General features: G+C 41.8%; 1 protein-coding gene across 13 annotated transcripts in view; it reads left to right on the top strand.

The window, feature by feature from the left end:
• The window catches only part of Cobll1 (cordon-bleu WH2 repeat protein-like 1), a 163,476-nt gene that overhangs the window by 48,043 nt on the left and 91,232 nt on the right, over positions 1-24,201 (top strand). The window contains exon 1 of one of the 13 annotated variants that reach the window (XM_063283622.1): positions 16,811-18,793. The exons of the other annotated variants lie outside the window; for them this stretch is intronic. Within the exon in view, the coding sequence (XP_063139692.1) occupies positions 18,768-18,793 (26 nt within the window). The 5' untranslated portion in view covers positions 16,811-18,767. Of the gene's footprint in view, positions 1-16,810; positions 18,794-24,201 lie in introns of those variants that run through there. 13 annotated transcript variants of the gene reach the window in all.

Below are 24,201 nucleotides of genomic sequence, written 5' to 3'. Positions count from 1 at the left end.
CTTATTTCCCTTAGAATTTGGTTTTAAAATGCAGCTTCGAAAGACACATGTGCACTTTAATTCGCCATTTTACTAACTCTAAATACCAAAGGCTTTCTCTAACTCTGGTCATTCCTTCTCAACATTTAATGACCCTGGGTATTGTGGATGTATCTTCTTAGGAGTTTTAAAAATGAAGATTGTATTCATTGTCCTGTGGAGAATTTTATTTTATTTTTTGCACTGGTCAGCATAACTTGGGGGGGTGAGAAAAGATTAGACGGTACAGGCAAAGATATGTTTAATCAAACATAGTGAAAAAACATATTATCAATAGCAGTGCTATGAAGAGATTTAAATTTAAATATCTTAATTTAGTAATTAAATTTTGAGGAAATTGTATATTTTTCTTTCACACTTGGCTGTGTAATATCTCTGCTTGCCTGCTCTTCTGTGTGCACAGTAGTCTCTTGTTGGAGGATTTTTATTTATATCCTCTGAGCACACTGCGGACTTCAAAATATTATGTTGTTTAAACACACTATAAAGAATCCCCTTTTAGAATGTTATTGTAAAGGAATCGTTTTTAAAGGGACGCTTCAAAAAGTAGTTTCCCTTTCAAAATAAACATATTTGATTACTTGATATGTGGAGCCCACTTTCCCTAGGGACGGAGATGAGAAGAGTCTAGAAGGAAGTGGGTTTCGTGAAGACTGGTCTCGGTGATAAGTATTTCTCACAATTCGCTTTTGTTTTTATTGGCTCCGGCTTTTGGCATTGACTTAAAGGGTTTTAAGATTCATATTCTTTTCTTAACAATGCTAAATCTCAAAACACTAGTACTCGTTGGGTGGGGAAAGGATTTTTCGAGTCTAACAAAGTCTCTGGCTCTGAGATACAGGGCTGACCCAGTAGGATGCTGCAGCCTGAGGATTCTGTGGGTTGTAGGACAGCCCTGTGGCCTGGTTAGTCCTGTCCTCCCTTTTCTGCTCTTGGCATGGCCCAGCAGTGTGCACCTGGCCGGCTAGCCAGCAGAACGTGCCAAGCGCTATGAAATCTGCTGGGCCATCGCTGTGCCCAGCAAAGGGTCACTGAAGTGTCAGAATTTTAACTATGATACTTGGAAGTTCTTCAGGAGCGTTGTTCTGGTTTTGTCCGCTGTCACACTGTGTCTGTCTTTCTGCAGTGCAGTGAGATGACACATCTGTAAGTGCACACAGGGTTCTTTCCCCTCAAGATTTGCCATCAGGACAGGGTTACCTCCAAAACTTAAGGTCCTTTCCTTTGTATAGGATACTCAGTCTTTAGACAAATGGCTTTTTTAAAAAAATGTCTCTTGTATGAATAGTGACACACATCTCTGAAGGATTATAACCACAGTCTGTGGTATAAGAACAGACATTGCTGGCACCATGATACAGATGAAAAGGCTGGGGCTCAGTCTCCAGCTTTCAGTCGAGGTTAGGGTTGTTCATCTCAGAGACATTGGTACATTATAAAGTCAAATAATTACGTTGTTTTACAAAGAAAGTTTGCCACTGACTTCTTTACGTTGTTACGTTGACCTTATAAGTTGGAAACCACATGATTTGAGAGAGGGTCTTAGGAGTTATGGGTAAATAATTAGTATATATATATATGTACATATATATATATGCTATTTGAAAATGCCCCATTTAAACTTCATTAGTGGTAACACATGCACACACCCCTGTAATCTAATTGAGAATTGCTTTTCTAGTGGTGACCCTAATTTTTTGACACTTCATAGCAGTTTACAAAACAATGTTCTGCTAGGACTGAGTGTGTATTCCTGTAATCCTAGCCACTGCCAAGGTGGAGGCAGGAGGGTAAACCAGCTTGGGCAACCCAGACAGACCCTGTCTCAAAGTCAAATTATAGTAAAAAGGGGGCAGTTTTTAGTGGTAGAGCACTTATTTAGGATGCGTGAGGCCCTGAATCAAAGCACTGGTAACAGAAAGGAAACCAGGGGTGTGTTGATGGTCTCATGAGCCTGCAGGAAGTAGGTACTTAGCTGGTCTGGATTGTTGAATGTCTTTACCATTCTGTGCCTCTCCGTGTTTCTCATACATACAATGTTTTTCATGCTGTCCCTTGTCTCCCTTTGGACCTGTCGGCATTGGAAAGGAACCACATGCAGCGTACTGTGGAAAATACGATTGCCCAAGTCTCTTCAGGTAGACCGTGGTTTCAGATCACTAGTGGCTTACATCCTTCAGGATTTAATTTGTGAGCATTGACAAAGATGAAATGTTCTGATAATAGTCTGTTACAAAATGTATCCCAGAGTCACGTGAAAATACTTGAAACTAAGTTTTGTCGTAATTTACCAAATTTGTAAAGTGGCAGATAAAAAAAAAATGATAGGGGCTTTTGATTGTATGGGACATCTATTTAAAGACAGTTTTAATGTCTTCTTTTGAAAATCACCTTAAAGCCTGAAGCCTGCCTTTACGATGGATTATAAGGCACTATCGTATAGCAGAGACTCGCCTGGGTGAACGGAGTCCCTTGCAATCTTACACTGTAGTGCGGAGGGAGCCCCAGAAGGAGGAAGGTGCCTCAAAGGCTGACTCATTCCCTTGGTCTGTCTGGTCCCTATGGATACACTGGATACACCACAGAGCCTCTGTCTCTTGAAGGATCCTGGAGGCTGATTATCTCCAGCAGGAGATAAGGTTGTTGTTCTTTTCTTTCCCCAGCAGAATAGGGATCCCTGATTAGGGGTAGAATGGAATTTAGGGGTAGGAATGTTTATGGGTGGGGAGCCTTGGGTGTGTCTTCCAGTGGAATGTCTACTCCAAGAAGTGGTTCCAGGATCTGGTGGGCCTGGACAGGGAGTCAGTCCCAGGCTGGAGCAGAATAGGTCACTTAATCTTCTCCCTAAATATTTATTTTAGTGCAGGAACAAGTGAAGGGGCAATGTCTGCAGGCAGAGTTTATGCTCAAAAGTATTCTCTCGAGATCCAAGGCCTAAGTAGGAAATCGTAAACATTTGAAGCTAGACATTTTAGCCTGAAACCATTTAGTAATTTTTTTTAAAGGTGAAAAATCTTTCCCCGCTGGGGACATGCAATGTTTATGACTCATTATATATTCGTTTTACACAGACCCTGTTTAGCTGTTACTGCTGAATGTGAGTTTGAAGGAAGCCCAGGCTTGAAGATCTAGCAGTTGGCTCAAGCCCTCTTGTTCGTGGAGTCTTCATTTGGATTCCAGTCTTTGATACTTGGGTTTCTTGTTTCTTCATCATCACCCTCTCCTGAAACAATAGCCAGCCTGTAGTTTCCTGAGTCCAGTCGGGGTGACTCTTAGAACCTATGAGAGTGAAGGAGCCCAGGACATCTCACCCTCAAAGCTGGCAGCGTGAGAAGCTGTCTCATTCTTGCTTTAACTGTTCTTATTATTTCTCGAGACAGCATCTCACTGTCACTGAGGTGGGTCTTGAACTCCTGATCTCAAGGAGTCATCGGGTTCCTGGGTAGCTACAATTTAGAGCATGTGCTCTACCAGACACTATGCTGACCTTTAAAAAAAAGTAAGTCCTTGAAAGTCAGGAGTTGAAGAAGGAGGCTTTTGTCTGTTGTCTACTTGCCGGTTTTCTGATCTGAAGTGCCTAAGAGAACTTCCATTGCTTTGCTGGTAAACCATCTTAAAGGAGACTGGAGAGTTTAATTTCCTGGATGGACTTTCCTTACTAGTAATCTCTCTCTTGGCTAATTATCACTTTTACCTAGGAGGTAGACTAAGTCTACAAGTCTACTAAGTCTAAGACATTACTACAAATCATCTTCCAAGCGTTATGATTAGATAATGGAGTGGTGGAGAGCTGGGGTTGTAACTCGGTGGTGAAGTGTGTACTTAGTTTTGGAAGACCTGAGTTCCAGTCTCAGTCCCATCATATAACAACAATGCGCTCTCTCTCTCTCTCTCTCTCTCTCTCTCTCTCTCTCTCTCTCTCTCTCTCTCTCTCCCCCTCCCTCCCTCCCTCCCTCCCTCCCCCACCCTTCCTCCCTCTCTCTTACTTTCTCTCTCACACACAGACACACTCACACATACACTAATCCTACCCATGAGAAAACTAAAGCAGTTGCGTACTTATCTGATGTGTTCTATGTAATAATCTGAATGTATGTTTTCAGCTTTCAGTTTGAGAGAATAAAGGGATGAACATACAGTTTTAACATTTAATTGTTTATTTACTTTGTTTTGTCCCTTTTAGAGACGGGGTCTCGGTATGTAGCTCTGGCTGTCTTGTTAACTATGCAGACCAGAATGTACTAGAACTCAAAGAAATTGGCTTGCTCCTGTCTTCCTAGTGCTGGGATTTAAGGCACGAGTCACTACTTGGGCTGACCCATACTTTTAAATAGAAAAGAATTTCATGAAAAAGTGTAAAAAGACTGGCATCTTGGGGTAGAAGGGTCTTTAGCTGCAGTGGGGCCAGGGCCATCACACGCAGTGATGCCATTCCTGTAGCTTCCAGAGACATGCTCCGTCTGTGTCTGCTACCGTCCACAGGTGGGAAAGCCGTGTCTCAAGTACGGTTATGATTCCTGAAGCATGGAGGACCACAAATGGCGCTCTCAGCACCTCAGATCCTGTTTTTAGTGTAAAAAAAGCATCTGGATCTTTGCTGCTTTTACACTCAGCAGTGACTGTACACTGGGGCTCTCCTCAGAGGCAGAGCACAGGAGCCCTGCTGAGCTCACTTCCTTCCTGGTCTCTGGCCTGCATATCTGTTTAGCAGAGCCCTGGGTGGAAGGGAACCTAGGACAGGGGAATACTCCGGGGTTTGGTTCTGTCATTCAGGAAGGTTCACAGGAAGGAAGCTGATGCTGGGGTTTACCCCTCCACTACAAAAGTATGATGAGACATTTGCTGGTTTCCATAGCCACATTTCCTGACCTGTGTCACCCCCAGCCATCATGAAAATGTCACCTTTGGTCCTCTTAGACCCGCCATGCACAAAGGTTATTCAATTTCTGCTTTTCTATATACTTGGGTGAAAAAGAGTTTTTATCCATGCCGTGGGTGTGCGCTCAGTGAAAGCACAGTAAATGTGATTAAGTTATCATGGTTAACCTGAAGGTTTTTTTGAGAAGCTAATTTTTACAGCACATGGAAGAAGTTGAGAAATGCCAGGAAAAATTATACGTGATCCATAAAATTTTATATTAGAGGGTTATATACTATATTTGTGATTATATAATACCATAATTTATATACATGCATATAATAAAGAATGGGCTGCACAGAATGATATGTATATATATACTCACATATACATTTATATAATTTATCTAGATGAAATGAAATCTAGATGTGAATTTTGCTGGGTACTTTTGATGGAGGAATTCTTTAAAGAGGCAGTTTCATGGTGCTATTTTAGGTCCTGCAGAAACGTGAGAAGGAAGTAGGTTGTTCCTAGGCTGGGGTTGTGGTTTTCTTGGGGGGTGTTTCAGATCTAGTGCCTTCCTAACACTGCTTAGTCTCACAAGAGACATTTTCCCTCAGTGGCCAGTGATGTCCTCTCCATGCACCGATTTCACTTCTGAAGTCCCTTGTCTTTCTATTTTCTTATCGTCCTAGCACCTTTTCTATTTATTGCACAAGTGTTGGATCCCAGCACGTAACCTAGGGGGCACAGAGGAATGAAATTCTTTGTTCTTGATTAATTACAAAGGGTATTTGTATTAACTGTTTTCTTTATTTGTATTTTTATCTGCTTCATCTGTTTCTCCTACTGCTCGTGAATGTAGAAGAAGAGAGAAGAATGGTAAGCATCTAAATGGAAAACAAAAGAGGAAAACAGGGGCTGGGGTGGAGGTGGGTGACCAGCCCACTGTTTTAGAAGCTTTCAGAGTTACATAGTTAACCCAGTGAGTGTAAAGTGTGTGGAGAAGCAGCTAGTGGTCTCAGCTAAGAATCTCACTTGTTTCATTTGAACTGTGTCCTTAGAAAAAAGAAGAAATCGCAGAGAGACACTGCCTGCAGTACCCTCTAAGTTTCGAGTAGAATAGGCTTGTAGGCTGTGGGTTTCTGGTGGATAGTTAAGGACTAACACATATTCTCACCTGATTGGAAATCCAAATAGAGAAAAAAAGGACCGTAAATCAATTCCTTTGAGAATCAATACATTGATTTAGATATTGCCTTTGGACTCTTTTGTAGATGTTTGTTTGTTCTTGTTTTTCAAAAACAGTTTCTTAGACCACACCTTCTCTGATTAGCCCGGAGTGCATAATGGATATTTTGTGTGTTCCATTTTGCTTTATATCCACTCACTCTCATGAACTGGGTATGAAAATCCCTGAACCGACTGCCTTGGTGGGTGGTGCCATTAGGCCAAACACCATTGCCCACTTTCTTGCTTGCCTATCTACTACTGCCCTGGTCATTTCCCATCAACCCCCCTCATCCTCACCACCACCTCACCCAGACTGTTCCTAGTCTGCTCTAACCTCCTCATTTACGTGCTGTATTAAAACATGTCACAGTCTAGTATTCTATCGCATGCAGTATGCATGTGTTTATTTTCAGTATCTGCTCCTTCAAACAATCACTCTTATTATAGCATAGAATCACCAGACCTTTGAAAAGAAACACTGGTTAGTTCAACCCCTATTCTCCTGGCTTCCAAGCCAATCCTTTTTATTGGCTGTATACCCTGTGCCTTCGTTTCTCTGTATTGATTTAGTTTCTTTTCAAAAAGACGTATCTTTCTCTCTGTCTGTCTCTCTCATCTGTCTATCAGTCATCTATCTTAGCATCTGTCACATGTGTATATGGAGGGCAGAGTACAGCTTGCAGGTGTTGATTCTTTTTCCTTCCAGTACATAGGTTTTGGGGATTGAACTAAGGCCTTCAGGCTTACTGGCAAGTACCCCCTACCTGCTGAGCCATCTCACTGGCTCCTACTCGGATTGATTTCTGTGGTTGATTATTTAACACCTTGTGAATGATTGGATCGGTTTCAGGCTTTCCTTTCTTTTTAGACTTACCTTTGCCCAACATGCTACCAACTGTGAAACTCAGAAACCCTATATTAAAGTATCTCCCGTTCTATTTTCTAACTAGTAGGTGATCCTAGAGGAGAAAGTAAGCCTGGGTTACTCAGCCATTGGACTGAGAACAGGGTCCCCAGTGGAGGAGTGAGAGAAAGGACTGAGGTAGCTGAGGCGTTGAACAGGATTCCTAATCAGCGCCCTGTTTGCCTTTCTTAAAAAGGCAGCCTCCGCTGTCCTTTGTTAATTGCCTTTTTTTCTTTTTAACGTTTCAACCACCAGTGAAAACCCTCAGCAGACGGAGTAGTTGATGACTAGAACATCATACAGAGTTTGTTTGTTACCATAGCAACCCCAGAGATGATATCTCTCTCTCTCTCTTTTTTTTTGATCTCTTACTCACATGAAAATGTTTGTGCAGCTTCCTGCTTTAACCCTGCGGAGAGTTACCACTACATCCTCCTGACTCATCATGAAGGGCTTTGACCGTTGTTGTTTTTTTGTTTTTGTTTTTCTTAAAAAAAAAAGAGGGGGCAGGGGACAAGGGGAAACCTTATTTGATAGTTGAGTATTTCATTCATGGGGTTTTCCAAAAGCTTTAAGGGGACTGCCAGGAGTGCCTGTCTGTTCCTGCTGCTTTAACAGGGTACCACCAACTGGGTGGTTTACAAAGAACAGAAGGTTATATTCTCAGTATTCTGGAGTCCGACCAGTCCAGGATCAGAAGGCGTCAGCTCCCAGTGAGGTGGTGCATCCTCACGTGCAGAGTGCAGAGGGTAGGGAAAGGAATTCACCGCCTTAAGGCTTTTGTGAGGACATTCATCCAAAATGCAGACTCTACAGTGGAGTGTGTTGTAGAAGAAGTAGAAAAGGAATATTTCTGTGTCCTGTGAGGGAATGTCGCTTCCATAGCTTATGGATATGGTCTCTACTTGTGTAGCACATGGACTCTGGGAATCTAGGGCACGAGGCTGTAGAGGGAGAGATGAGGGTTGTCTTCTCAGAAGAACTAACTTGAGAACCGGCTTTTCCAGAAAGATAGATAGTGGGTAGGTAGATAAGGCTATACCATGGTGGAATTCACGGGGTCAGCTACACACAGAAATTCATGTGGGTGTGGTATTGCCATATTACCAGCATTACTCAGGGGTAAAAAACTTGAACTCAAGAAATACCTGTGTGTTATACCCCAAAGGTTTTTAAAAGGAGTTAGAAGTTCAGAGTGCGAACACAAGGGCCACAGCAAGGTTTGTTAAGGGACTCTTGTGTATATAAACCGTGATGTCAGGGCTCCGTTTAATGATCTCAGATTCTTCTTGAGAGGATGAAGCTTGCATAAACGGAACAGCTCCGTTTCGTTTGTCACATTCATTGTGACTGCAAGTAAGAGTTCAGTGCTGGGAGGCTTGTGGCATGAGAGAAATGATTGTGAGGTGAGGAGAGAAACAGCCTCGTTACCACTAAGCTGTAGAGTCCTTTTGCCCCACCCAGCTAGGAATTATGGGTAGGTGAGGGGAAACTTTTTCCAATGTTCACAATGTGCTCAAAGCTTAGGGGCCTGGCTTAGAAAAGACCCAGAGGCATCTATCCCAGAGCCCTTTAGAAACCAGAGGCTCCAGGCTCTCAGGTCAGAGGCTTATTGCAATGGGATTTAATAACCAGTGCCCCCCTTTCCCCACCAGACCGAACGGCTCAAATAATTCTTGAGTTCCGGACAGCAGCAAGGAGCAGCGGGTGCTCACCCGCTTGTATTAAGAGCGTTCAGACAGCCTTGGGTTCCGGAACGCCAGCTCCCTGCGGTTGCAGCTTTGGAGTGTAGGGTATTTGGGGCCCTTGGGTGTGGCATCTCTGGCTGAGGGTCTAAACTGGTAGCCTCTAAGGTTTGGCAGCTCTCTGGGACTCTTTCAGTAACCAGTCCACAGTGTCTCCTTCTCTTCTCTAGCTCTTTGCAGCCTTCTCTCTTCAGCCTCAATTTCCTTCCACTTCCTTCCTACTGCCAGTCTCCCTTTGTCCTCACGGCCTCTGTTCTTTGTTATCGCCCTCCCCCATCACCCTTTTCCACGCCTCAGCCGCTCCTCCTCACTAACCCATGTGTTCACTGCAGACTCTTTCTTCACAGCGCTGTTACATTTCCCTCATTCTACCGTGTCACCCTGCTCTGCTAATGATAACCGTGATGAGCAAAGTTGTTAAGGCCACCTAAAGGAAGCCTATCATCGGGCCTCATGTGGCAACACTAGAGAGCAGCGCAGGATGTCTTTTAGTTGACTCACAAAGGGAGTGGAGCAGTGTCTTGGTTTTTCTACTGCAGTGATACTGTTAGCAAAAGCAGCTTGGGGAGGAAGGGGTTTACTGTAATTTACAGCGTATAAATCCATCCTAGGGGGAAGCCAGAACAGGAAACTGAGGTAGGAACTGGTAGGTTTCAAACCCAGGGCAAATGACTGAGGTGCTTATTTCACATATAAAAACACACCTGGCTGCTAGGTTCTCCCAGCATCCCTCAGGGTATGGTTGACATACCCTGCCCTCTACCCTAAACTTTTCCAGCTCAGAGGCTATGCGGCCCTTCCCTATACAATTGAGCTATTTTGGCTGTGCCAGTCTCTTGGCCCAGGCCACTCCCCTTCTCCCTGGGCAGAGGAGCTTCTCATGCTCTCTCTCCCTATCTTTCCTCTCATGGTCCAGCTCAGGGGCATGCTCACTCTGGACTCTCCCAGATGTCCCTGTCCCTGGCTATGCTCTCCCTTTTATCTATAATAAACCTTATGTTCCATCATGCCTTTGATCAGTCATGTCCTTTCTTTTTACTTAACTTTCTTTTTTCATTTAGAAAATGAAACAGGCCACGAGGATCACTGTTTAGTGACTTGCTCCTCATGGCTTGCTAACCCTTCTTTCTTAAAACACCCAGGACCAGACCCGGGTTGGCACTTCCCATGGTGAATTGGGCCCTCTCTTTATTAATTATAAATCAAGAAAATATCCTACAGACTCACCTTCAGGCCAATTCTATAGAGGCATTTTTCACTATTTTACTCCTTCTTCCCAAATGACCCTAGCTTATGTCAAGTTGACACAAGACTAGCCAGCACGGAAAAAAAAAAAAGAAAGAAAGAAAAAAAAAAGAAAGAAAGGGTTGGGGATTTAGCTCAGTGGTAGAGCGCTTGCCTAGCAAGCAGAAGGCCCTGGGTTCGGTCCCCAGCTCCGGAAAAAAAAAAAAAAAAAAAAAAAAGACTAGCCAGCATGAACAGCTGAATGATAACATCTAGAAAAAGGGTTAAGAGCACCAGTGGAAGGGGAAGCCCTTGGTCCTGCCAAGACTGAACCCCCAGTGAACGTGATTGTTGTGGGGAGGGCGGTAATGGGGGGAGGGTGGGGAGGGGAACACCCATAGAGAAGAGGAGAGGGAGGGGTTAGGGAGATGTTGGCCCAGAAACCGGGAATAACAATCAAAATGTAAATAAGAAACACCCAAGTTAATAAAGATAAAAAAAAAGAAAAAGAAAAAAAGAAAAAGGGTTAGGAAAGGGTGTTTAAAGTAGTCATGGCACATAGTCTACCATGCAAATGAAAACCATGTTCGACCAATCACATCAGTGTCTTATGTAGATGAAAGACCATGCTTGTACCAGTCACAAGACTTCTGGCAAGGTCCCTAGGGAAAATAGTTCTCCTCTGCTCTAGGGGGGAAAGGCTACATAGTCACCTAGAGTTCACAGAGGCTCAGAATAGCAAGTCTAGAGGAGGTTATCTGGAACAGCCCTGGCTGGGTCATACCTTTAGGAGGTGAACCCTTTGGTCATAAGGGGCCTTAGCTGCAATATGGTTTACTCAGGGCATCAGTGGAGTGTTGAGAGTGTCTGTTGCTGGCATGGAGGTAGTCCGTCTGGCTGCTGTGTAACTGTTTCCTCAGGCCAGCCAGAAAGGTCCAGGTGGTTTCAACCTCCTGTCTCCTCCAGTGTCCTTGCTTATTCAAAGAAGTATTTATTATTAACACACACAACGATTTAGCATTACTTTATTGTGCCTCAATAATGTTTACTTCCTGTTCCAGAGCTCCAGCAGGGAGAGGTGGGTCCTTCTCGTTTCAGTCTGAGAAGACTGTGCTCCACATGTTAATTCTCCTCCCTGGACTTCGGTCTAGGGTTGCCTGTGATGGAGGCACAGCTAGGAAGAGCTGACAGCCATTGCCTGGCTCAGGAGACGTGCTTCCTTCATTTAACTTCATTCTCAACTCTGTTTCTGATAGTAGAACCTTGGTGTGTGACTTAACATCAGGGATAGCGAAGGTGTCTTCACTACTCTGGTTCTGGGCAATCCTGGTAGACCCGGTTGCTTATACCAACCATTTCCTGGGCTGCTTTTCTCAGTGCCTACCCACTCCTGTAGATAGATGTATCCTACTCTTTTTTAAAGACCAATGGGATTTGGCATCTTTTCTATGGAATCTCAGAAAAAAATGTAGTTACTATCTAACACTTAAGGGCCGATCTCTCCATTCTATATCATTTAGGAACCTTACAAAGCTATGCATACTAATGAACTATTGATAAAGTATTTTCGATGTAACCATTCATTGACTTTGTTTTTATTTATTTTGTGTATGTGAGTACACTGTAGCTGTCTTTAGAGACCCCAGAAAAGGGCATGGAATCCCATTAAAGAGTGTTACCAGCCACCATGTGGTTGCTGGGAATTGAACTCAGGACCTCTGGAAGAGCAGCCAGTACTCTTAACTGCTGAGCCATCTCTCCACCCAATGTAATCATTCAAGTAGTGGGTGACAATTTTATTTCCTAGGAGATGAAGTTGAATCTTCAGTAGGTTTTATTAGTATTTCAAACATGTAGCTTTTTTTTTTTTTTTTTTCGGAGCTGGGGACCGAACCTAGGGTCTTGCGCTTCCTAGGCAAGCGCTCTACTACTGAGCTAAATCCCCAACCCCGTAGCTTTTGTTAAATGTCATTTAATAGCATGATATTTTTATTCCAATTATTATGAAGTATAAGGCTTTAAACAGATATCTATTTGTATCAGTAGCAATCACACAAACTGGTAGGATAGAGGTAACCAAAAAGTAACTCTCTTAGGTATAAAATTATACACGGTATGCAGCATTAAGTGATATGCAGTGTTATGTAACCAGTACCATACCCAATTGTCATCCTAAAAGAGAGTTTAGTTTGCCTATGTTAAACAATTTGTCTCTGTCTGCTTTTAGACAAGACTTTCCCTTGGGAATTCAAGAGACACATCTATTTACTCTATATAGGGAGCCCCTGAACCACCAAAATATGGATACCACCAAAGTCCAACTTGTGAACCAATGAGTTTTATTGGGGTTATTTACAGGAATTTAGACGAGAGGTTACATATAGGAACACAAATGACTCAAAGACAGGTATATTACTATGGGTGGCCACTTACAAAATCTGGGTGACTTTAGCATGCTACATAGTCTGTAGGCAGCTCAACAGGTTGGAGAGTGTTCTTTCTTAAGTGTCTCAGTTGGCTAAACCTCTTCCAGGCATCTCAACTGATTTCTGCTTCTTTCAGGCAGCTGGAAGGGTCTCACAGACTCTTTTGCAACTTGGTTTCTCTGAGACTGACTCTCAGCAGTATTTGTTGCTTAGTCTTGGAAGGGAAGGGCCTAGTGAATCTAGTAAGTTTCAGGAACTTCCTGAAGCTATTTTGTGTTGTTTACCTTTTGTGGTCAGATGGAATGTTTTCAATTTGGGAGGAAACTACACTTTCTTCTGCAAACTATAGCAATACCTAGTGTGCTTTCTGTTTTGTATTTTCGTTTGACTTTTTTTTTTCTCAATGTAATAGGGCACAAAGTATTGGAAATAGGCTGTTTGATTTTTTATTGCTCAGTTTATGAAATTAAATATATTGACCTATTTACCAGTAATACTAAACTTATTAAAATTTATAGTCATCTTATTATTTTAAAGTTTGTCATCATGACTTAACTTAGAAATAATATGTCTAGGAAGTTTTATTTAACATCAAAATATTTATAATAGAATAATGAAAACTCATCAAAGTAAACAGAAACAGCAGTAGAATTCAGGCTTTCCCACATACTTTCTTAGTACCAAAAATTAACTGACAGAAAAAGTGAGCTCATAAGATGTATCACTTTGTAATCAGGAAATCTAAAGTGGCAAATTACACAGGTAAAAAGGCAACATTTGTTCCAGGTTACAGGATTGTCTTCTTTACTGTTGATTATATGGGGAAGTAAGGTAGAGTAAAATACAATACAAGTTTTTGGTGAGTTGAGAATAAACTAGTGATGCTACTGAGTAGGGGAGTGTGTTTTCAAAATCTGTAAAGTGGTAAGGTTTGAATGCCTAGCTGAATCCTTGAGATTCCTGAACCTTACTGTGTTCCTCTTTCTGTGTGACTTTCTTACACGTTTTTAGTTTTGATTTTCCTTGAACATGTCACATCTATGCCTTTGAAACAAAATCAGGGTGTATGACTTAATTTGGAGCACTTTGGGCATTAAGTTTTCCTTTATTGCAGTGGAGTGCCTTAAAGTCAGATAGCAGTGGCTGTAATTCCTACCCTGCAGGAACAATATATTTTTATTGACTGGGAAGTTTTTATCCTTGCCTTATCGTGAAGCATCTCTCGGGGAGCAGAATGCCTGTCTGGAGGATTGTAGAGAATAGCAAACAGTGTTTAGGGAGCCCTCTACCAAGTCCCTGTGTTCAGGAAGCTCAGCAGCTCTGGGTAAGGCGATGATACCAAGGTGTTCTATAGATAAAAGTTCAGTGTTATCCTGAGGTGTCTGCAGCTTGTTAGTTTCCATTCATTTTCAACAGCCTTTGCAAAGTTTTTCCTCCCTCCCTCAGGAAGTAACTAAATACACATTGTAAAATTCAGAATATTAGAGAAGGAAACACATTACTCACTGTTAGTGAAACTCTGAAGGGATGTGTGTATTGAAAATTCTCCAGTTGGTAAACGCCCCTGGGGATATGTGCACAGCACAAGCAAGGTCTTAAGGAGAGTCTGTTCTAGGCTGACTAAATGGAAGAGCAAATTATGGGCTAGAATGGTATTTGCTCCATGCCCAGAGACCTCACAAGGTGACAGCAGGTCTTCCGGAACACACAGCATCTCCCTTCTGTTTCTGGCTGTCCCTGCCTTCTGAATTCCCACTTTGTCCAGCGAGTGGACTAGACAGCCCCACCCAGGACAAACATCAGTTGGCTTCTAATTAAGGCACAAAAATGAAAATGCACCAAAACGGGGTTGGTGTTTAATAAATAAGGGTACTGTGCTTGTCTGTGCTTTGTGGTGGTGATGATGTGTGTCTCTTGATGGAGCTCACAATCCTCTATGCTCAGTGCCAAGGAAAATAGTAATCAGGTCTTCAATTAATGGGCACGTCTTTCTTTTTTGAGACAGGTCTTGCTGTGTATCTTAGTTTGGTATGGAATTGATGGTCCTGCCTCCACCCCCACCCAACCCCTCCATGTGCTGGGTTACAGGCTTCTGGACCACCACACCCATATTAGTTATTCATAATTTTCCAAGGGGAGACCACATTTAAGTGGATCTGGAGGCAAGCATTCATGAGAAATCTCTAACCTTTTCCATATCGTTGACCAGAAGCATTAAAGACGTGAACTTGACCAGTGAGACTTGTAAATTCAAAGGGAAGACTTGCAAGAGATTACCTCCATTTTTCCAAAATGACTATTTGAAACCTGCCCGTGCTCTTTTTTGTAGCACCAGGAAACACCATGTTAGCTACTTCTGCGCTATGAGCACCGTGCTGAGGACTTTGCAAGAACTCTTAAGTTTTCTCCATAATCCTTTGAGTGGCTATTATCCTTACTCCATTGCACAGATGGGAATCAGAGATAAAGTAGAGAGAAGCAATAGCTTGAGGCCACTACAGACTAATGGCCACTCAAGAGTCAGGTCCAGGGCAGATGATAATCTGCTTTCTTCTTACTGTGCTCCTTTAATTACAACCATCTGTTCCCCATACTGTGGTATTTCCAGGTATCAATAGGACATGTCACTACTCTGTTGACTCCAAGTCACCTTAAGATCTAAGGTTTATATGACTCAGCGTGGCCTTTATCTTTAGATGCTGTGTTTACCGTCCCTTTGGGAAGAACAGTCTCCTGGTCCTCTCACCTATTATCTTGCTCTGTTAATGCTTAGCAATCTCCCATGGAGTGGGGCTCAATTAATGTTGAATGAACTTCTAAGAAGGTCTGTTGGCTTCTGCATGGATCTGAGGAGACTCTTTGCGGAGGAGGCCCTGGAATTTATCTTTTTGTATTAGTTCTTGTAAAAAACAAACAAACGAACAAAAAACCAAAAACAAACTCACAGACAGTGACAGGTTCTCATTTCCTGTTAGCTAGGTGTCAGTTATCCCCGCCACCAGACCTCTGTCTACTTATGGCAGTATCTTTTAAGTTTGATCCCTTTCATTTTGCTCTGCCTCGGTGACCCTCCTGCTAAAGACCTAGTTTTATAGTTTGTGTGCGTGTGCGTGTGTGTGTGTGTGTGTGTGTGTGCGTGTGCGTGTGTGTATAGCATGGTGTAGTGTGCTCACTTACTAACGAGCCCCATCTGTCTTGGTTTGGAAGTGTTCTGCCATTTCTTCAGAAAGGCCATTGTGAGCCTTCTTAACACTCTTTAAGTTCAGGCTTATCGAAGTACTCCAGTTCCCTCTCATGTGATGCTGGCTGCACATATGCTCAGGTGTGTGCATGGAATATTCCAGGAGAAGCCTGGGCAGTGTCCTTAGCAGAAATGAAAACAGCAACAAGTAATATTTTTTTTTTGCACTATTTTTGTTTGTTCGGGTTTTTTTTTTTTTTTCCATCAACAGAACAGGAGTAAAGAGTCACCTATGAAGAGGGTCTCAAGTGAGAAAAGGCTTCCACCAGGTTGTCCTGTGGGCTATGTTCTTGGTTAGTAATTGATGTGAGGGACGACCCAGCTCGTGGTAGGCGGTATCACCTCTGGGTGGGTGGTCCTGAACTGTGAGAATGCATTCTAACGAGTTCAGTAAGCAGCGTTCTTACATGATCCCCGCCTCAGTTCTGGCTCCCACGTCTCTGACCCAACTTCCCTTCATGGTGGACTGCACCTTGTAATGGGAAACAAACCCTTTCCTTCCCAAGTTAGTCTTGCTTACAGATTTTTATCACATCAATATAAGGCAAGCTAAGACCCCCACACAATTTGAAAATGATCTGGAGTGATAGTGGCCTTTCAGATGGGTCTTTAATCGTAACATGTTTACATACATGTGACTCACAGCATATTGGTGTTTTTGTTTTTGTTTTTTTTCTGGTGTAAGACCACTAGAAAACTTTCTTTTTTTGCCAGGAGGAAAACTGAAAATGGATTTTTTTTTTAAGTGAAAAGTTAATATGCCATGTGCTCACATTGGAGAAACTAAGACACAAGGATTGCCTCAAATTTAAGGTATCCTGGGCCAAATAATGACTGCCAAGGCCGGATGGGCTACAGAGTTAGAACGATCTCATAAAATGAGCAAAACAAAATAGAACTCAAATTTAGAATTAAGTTAATGCCGAATTTCATGAGTTATTGGATTTATTATTAGCACATGGCTATATAAAATGCTAGTAGGAGGAAAAAATGAAATAGCAGGCAAAAGAAATAGGATTATCTTTAAAATTTATTTGTCTGTGAATCCAAACTTATTTTAATGCCATGTTTCTTTTTAAATTTAAAATATTCAACATTAATTCATTTTTGTTTTTGAAGAACTAGTAATACTATCCCTTAGATGTGTTTATATGTGCACACATATAATATACAAATTGATCGCAAGTTTTCCCAAAGAAGAGTTAGTCATAATTTTTATAAGCACATAAGACTTGGTAAAATGTCGTAACAGGTGCATTTATTTGACAGAAAAAGATCATGTTGATTCTCAAATCTGTCTCTGTTGGAGGCATCCCAAGAACGATAGGGGTTACAGGGCAACCTCACAAAATAAACGCAAGACAGGACCAGTGATAAATGATTTGGAGAGAATTGTGCTAGTATAGCATGATTCCTGGAAATGTTTATGAGGAGGGAACATTTGAACTGAGTAACAGGAGAGCACAGTGGTTGCTGGAACACAGAGGACAGAAGAGGAGAGGAACCGGAACCGCCTCCCCCCTCTCTCTGGGCCTCCCTTCACCAAGATAAGCCTGGGATTTTCCCAGGGAGTCCCAGGGAGGCGTCGAAGGCTTGAGGACTGAAGTGGCTGAGACGGAGGTGCGGAGATGATGGCACTGTGGGTGAGGTGGAGGTGTGAACTGGTGCGTTGTGGAGGTGAAATGCATTCAAGTGAGTTGAGTATGGGAAGCAAAGGAAAGAGAAACTGAACATTACATACTGTATCCCCATGGGTCTGTTTTTATGATGGCGAAGTCTGGGCTAAGGGGAAAAGAGAGCACTTTGGAGCACCATTGTGTTTGAGATGTCTACTTAAAGAGCTACAAAGAGATACCTGAAAGTAACTAGGAAGGGTAAGGGGTTATCAGTGATGTCACCACCTGGGGACCAGGAGAATGAAACTCAGGACACTGCGCTGGTCAGTACTACCAAAGGGACAGGAGAGGCCTTCCGGCTCAGATTGGATTGCACGTAGGGATCTGATTCCAGACTAGTAGTTTAAGATTGACGACTTGAAAGTAGTCAGATCTGCAGGGACTAGAACAGAGAGCCCAGCTCTTCAAAGCACCAGGAGCAGCACTAGTGATAAGGATGATAAGGGACCCCCTCAAAGCTGCAAGGACAAGGACGTAGCCAGCTGGATTAGGCCAAGAGCAAGTGGGGCAGGGGAGTTGCCAAGTAGAGACAGAAAGCACGAATACCTTTGAAACAGATGCGTATATTTAATTTCCAGCACGATGTGGCTCCTCCATCAAAACGCATTAAATTATTCACTTCACCTGCCTTTCCCACTTCCTTTTCGTTTCCTTTCTTGCTTTCTTTTCTAATTGTAAGAGCGTTTGAAATACCTTAGCCGGTTTCAGTGTTGTTAGCTGCAGCCCTGATGCTGTGTGTTAGAACTCTTCTCTAATACTCCAGGTCAGCACTTGAAAGTTTTGCTCGGCAGAAGGATGTGAATATAAAACAGATGGAGATGTAGAGGAAGCTAACGTAATTCATCAAAGCCGGAAAGGGCTTCCGGATGATTTGGGGTGAAGGTGCTTACCCGGGTGAGTTCGGTTCCAGGCTCCACCTATACACCTTGGTGTGTGCATCTCTTTTTCCCCCACTGAGAATAAATAAATTAAAAAATGTAAGAGCTGGCAAGGATATTGTAGAAAACATGTTTGGTTTTATTTTTACCTATGTCAGCATCACCGTCACATAAATAGAATAAGCAATAATACGTCCGTTAGTGAAAGTCACAGAATGTCTAATTTCGTATTGTTTTGACCACTTTTATTTAGATGGCTTCCATTTGATTTTGATGGTCTGGGGGGAAAAATCTAAATTGTTGCTCAGATATATTTGCATCATACAAGGACTGGCTGTGAAGTTCAACCTTTCAGCTTGCAGCCCACTCACGGGATGGCCTTTGCAATAGGCGTGAAGTCCCCATGCTCCGGTAGCAGCGTCCAGTTCCACACTGGACAGTTGTTCTCAACTTCGTACCAACAGAAGAGCCCTTGGACCATCGGCTGAGAGTTGCTGTGTCCTCGTACCTTTGACACGATCCAATGCTGACTTCTGTTTTCACATGGCGACCTTTCTTCCAACTATTCTGTAAATAATTGTTTTCTTTAATATTATGTAGATGTAGTCCTTAGTACTAAAATAAAGTGTTTAGGTAGTCTGCTTGAATAGTGCTTAAAACACTAAATGTCTGTATGTATTGAGATCTGCAAGCAATTACTGCTTTATAAAGAAGAGAAAATGCTTTCTGTAATTCCATTATTTCTTGAAAAATAACTTTTTTAAAATATTGGGGATGAAATACATTCTTTGTCTCTCTCCCTACCTCTCTCACTCTCTCTTAAAAAAGAAAAAAGCAGGCTTATGAAAATGTTACATGCTCATTCCAAGAATGATTTTGTAAGAATCATTCTTCACAAATTCCTGCCTTTACATATTTGTCAGAGGTAAGAAGTGCCTGGTGCCGGTGTTCTTGTGCCTCTCTCTCTCTCTCTCTCTCTCTCTCCACACACACACACACACACACACACACACACACACACACACACACACACACACTGGGAATGGAACAGAGCAAACAGTCATCCCAGGATTCTCCAAGTAAATAACTAAGGCGGTGCTGTGCCGTGGAGACATTCTGCAAGAGTTGTAGGTATGTTTGATTTTTAAAAATTAACCAGGATTTTTTCCCCCCTAATCAGTTGCTTTAAAGATGCCTGATATTCCACTTCGAGCAGTTAGTCCCTTTAGATGTTTTATATGTAAGGACTCTTCTTTTCCTAGGTCGGCAACTTGTAGAAAAGGCTGAGGAGCTTGCGTTTCTGTTGATGTCGTTTTATCGACAACATCAACTATAATCAGCTATGTAACCCACGCTTGTTGGAGGAGTTGTAAGTGAATGACTTGAGCTCTTGTACGTCTGACCATTGCTGTTCCTTTTCTCTTGAAACAGATTAGACCTAGGAAAGTTCCTTCAGGTTCTGTGGAGCATTCCACTAAGATAACTCTTGCCTGGGCTCTATTTGTTTTACAAAGTCTAATCACAGTTGCCCCTTATTCATGAGAGTCCTATGACGTTTCCGCTGTTCTCCTGTTGATAACATCAAATAACATCCAGAATTGTTCAGTTATTAACAGAGAAACCGAAACTGGAGCGAAGGCATCTGTTTGTCAGAGGACTCACGTCCCTATAGTAGACTTGTTCGGACCTTCGTATTTTAACTTCTCAGTAGTGAGTCTGTATGTAGTCAACTTTACTTGAATTAAAATTTAAAAGGCTGGTGCTACATAACTGTTGAAGCAAGCATTGGATCAAACATCAGCACCACTTCTGTGGACTTTGAGTATGAATGGTTGTTGCAGAAATTCTGACTGGTTCCTGTCCGGCAATTTATGGTTTTGTTTAATGTAAGAGCACAAGCTGATTCACGTCTTTGCTGTGGTGCTGCGTTTCATACTGAGTGAGTGCAAAAGGATTAAACAAAATCGGCAGCACCGGGGATAGAACTCAGGATCTTGCATGTACTAAGCCATATCCTCAGATCCCTGTGTGCTAAAGTCATGATTCTCTTACCAAGGACTTTTAACTACCTCCCAGCAACTTAGATAGTTTCCTGGTATCATGTAATGGTAAACAAATGTGACAATATTTTCACTGTGTGCTAAAAGTTTGAAATTGAGGGCCTGCTAAGAGTAAAAACATTCCATTGCAAGTCCAAATGGTTTGTGTTGAAAAGTTAGTGACCTAAAATAGGGCTCAGAGGTTAAGAGCATGGCCTCCCTCCTCCTCCTGTGGTGATTGGCTCTCAGGACCTCTGCCAGGCCCTCACAACCATCAACTCCAACTCATGATCTGATCCCCTCTCCAGTCTTCTTTCTGGTACCTGCAGGTGTGTGGTATACATTCATTCACACAGACACACGTACACAAACTTCACAAACCAGTAAACAAAAGAAAATCTTAATTTTAAAAAAAGATGGAGAAAACTGAGCTACCATTGTCTAGGGACCTTTGGTGTCACTTCTTAAAGTACAGCTGATTGTTATACGTGGAGATCTTCCTGGTGCTGATTGTTCAAACCTTGTACAAAACAGTAGAAAGCTATAATTGTATGTAGATGGGGTTCCAAGTGTTCAAATTACATGCCTACTTGTTACAGATCTAAAGTCTGGGGAAATTTTAGTCAATCGAATAAAAGCAAGTATGCACACACATACAAGGGGCTATTCCTAGATAATTTATAGAAATACAGCTTACATAATTGAATTTTTAAGTCGTCCATTGACATCCATGCAGAGGATTTTAAATATAAAATATAAAAAAAAAATACTTGTAGGAAAATCCCATCACATACAACGTTCACATTAAATCAACAAAAAAAAAAGTTCATCATATTGTTTTAAAAATAATATAGTATTGTTACTATTGGTCACTGGTTAATTGGTACTTAGGACACAGTATGAGGATTAATGAAAGAAACTCATTTGTTCATGTAGCTGATGAGGTCGGGCAATCAGGACTAGATATAGGCATATTTAAGAATGTCACTAATGAAGAAGAGGAAAATAGTCACTGGAAGTCTTGTTGCTTCCCACTAGAAAGCAAATTACATAACCATGCAAAACCAGGCGAAGAAACTGAGCAGCAGAGCAGTTTAACACAAACCGATTGCACATTCCACATTGAGAGTGTAGTTTTATTCTATTTAGTATTTGAATTAATTACACATTAGTATTCAGAATTAAGTTGAGGCATGTTTATAGTATTTTGAAGTTTATGTTTAAGTGAAGGGCTTAAATGCCCTCCTATAACTATTAACCTTGTCAGAAGTAAATGGGTAATAACTCATGGGAAGATACAGTTGGCTCGTGGATCCTTAGGTCGTGTGCAGTGTACAGTTTAAAACATATTTTCCTCAAATTAAGCTACTTTGCAATGCCTGGTGTTACTGCAGTTTTCTCGGGTTAATTTCCTCTGCTTGTCAAGCTTCCAATCCTCTAGACCTGGTTTGGTTCTATTTCTTGGAACACCTTGGTTTTTTGTTTTCTCACCAGATCCAAACAAGGGCAGTATGCAAGCTAGGGACCTGCCTGGCCACTGAGCTACACCCACGACCTTGGCAACTTGTATATTAGAGCTTTTAACTTCTTGAGAAAGTGTCTTTTAAGCTCAAATTTTTAGTTTGTCTTTTGGAAATGCGCTAATCCTCTGCTGCTGTAAGTGCGTGTATCCAAACATGACAGTATGTTCCCAAGAATGAAACTCTAGGAAATAGTCTCCCGTCTTATTTAAACAATAACACATTACATGGCAGATAAAATTGATGACCTGTCACCTGTGGTTTGTTTAGAATTACGGAAGATGACTTTCAGTTTTCCATATTGAGTCAGAATTAGGTTGCTGGTCAAAGTTAGCTGTAACTCGCCAGAGTGATGTATACGAACACACGCATAACACACATATCATAAAATAATAAAAGAAGCATTATACCCTTGAAGAAAAATAAAGGGCCCGTTTTTCTTTAAAGAAAGAAGGTAGAAGGTGATTGTGAAAATACAGTAACGGTGTGAGTGGTGTTTATGAAATGTTGAGGCAAAACGTAGAAAATAACCTTTTTACAAAACCATTCCGATAGGCACACCTGGTTTCTGCTCAGCATCACAGGATGATGGCGCTGCTGAGACTCTTACCACCTGCACCTTAGCATCAGAGTAATTAGTGAATTAGTAATTAATAATTAGTGAGTCTATTTTAAGGGAGTCCTTGGCTAAAGCAGGTGCCGGTCACTTTCTTTGGGAGGACTCTGAGCAGTGAGGACCACTGCCATTGAGCATGTTACACACCATTGCCTTTGTTTCTAGACCCATCTATTTCCTCAGGGAACATTTGTGTAAGTGAGAATATTCCATGCGCTTTGTGACCTCGCTTCTCGTTTCACGGGAGGAGGAATCGCAGTGGACGGTTATACTCAGCTGTGTCCTATGGAAATGATAAGATGGGAGGGCCAGGGGCAATATTGCTTGATTGAACCGAGGGATGCAAACAGTTTGCTTTTTACAGTGCACTTGTTTTCATTTATCCAAAATGATTTAATGCAGCTTTACAGACCATGAAGACAGGTCTACTGAACATTTCTTAGTGTGTACACATAAAGTGCTTTTCTGCTGGCAGGTCTCATCTATGTGTTCTTTCACAGAAATCTGAGGTCTGAGTTTATTTCATTCAGTGTGCTGTTTGTCTCTCTAAAAGTGTATTCTTAATTTTTCATGATTGGAGAGGATGTATTTAAGGTAATTTCTTTGGGAAACTTGCCAGACCAACAGTGTATGAAAGCATCGCACATGACTTAGAAAAAACAGGAGGAACATGCCACTGTTTGGGTGTGATAGAAATGCTGGGGACCCTATTGGTTAGTTATATTTGAATTGTTGAAGACAAGATTGTTTTGTGGGTGCATGCTGCCCATTTAAAACTGAAAATTTATTCTTTTTATAGCTCCTTGACTACACTGGTGAGAGAAAACTCACTTCACATTAAATGCATCAAAAGCTATATCCCATTGTGCTTTTAGCTAAGGTTTTCTTTTTTTTAAATTGGAATACATTTGAATACGCTGCAAAGTATTTGTGCGTGTGTGGTGTGTGTGTGTGTGTACGTGTGTATGTGCGTGTGTTGTGTGGTGTGTGTGTGTGTGATGTGTGTGTGTGGTGTGTGTGTGTGATGTGTGATGTGTGTGTGTGTGTTGTGTTTCATTTATCTACTGGCATTTTCTTAAGTTGATCCTTTAAGCAAATAAAAGTTACATTTTTCATATGTCAAATGTTCTGTTAAATCAAAGTCTCACAGTATTCAGACTCAGTGGCTTTTATTTGCTAGTCAAAAATCTATCAATTTTGATTGATCAGTACCTGGAATTGTAATTTACAGTAATACATTGTAATTTACAGTGAATACATGGGTATTCGTTGCTTTTATCTATTGAGTGTGTGAACAGATACCTTTGGTTAGTTTGCTATGGTGTGCTTACAGTAAAGAACAAAACAAAACAAAACACCTCGGCAATAATTAAGGAAGCAGGAAAGCAGGGCCTTTTCAGAGACTTTTAGATAATGCTCTTGGCTGATACGTAATTGACTTTCAATTTCATTGTCTTGTTTCAATGACCCGATAGGAGTTTTACAGTTTCTCTGTCTTGACTGCGATTTCTGTCATATTCACCATGGGATGGGCAGCATGTAGGAGAACATGCTTTAAGATACATTTGTATTATATTGAGAACTTCATACATGTATGTTAATCAGAACAGGTAAGTAATAGAAACAGGGCGACTGCAGACTATTTTGTCTCCAGGTAAAAGGCATTTGTGTCTACGGAGGAATAAAATGCAGAGAGACACACATTCGTGCCTTCCTACTTTCTAGAGCACTGTTTCACTGAGCTACTACTTACTACCTAGTATTCCTTCTGCTGTGTGATCTGACCCATGGTGCTCTCACTG

The sequence above is a fragment of the Rattus norvegicus genome, chromosome 3 (assembly GCF_036323735.1).
Source record: "Rattus norvegicus strain BN/NHsdMcwi chromosome 3, GRCr8, whole genome shotgun sequence".
Classification (NCBI taxonomy): domain Eukaryota; kingdom Metazoa; phylum Chordata; class Mammalia; order Rodentia; family Muridae; genus Rattus; species Rattus norvegicus.
This window is presented reverse-complemented; position numbering and strand designations above follow the sequence as displayed.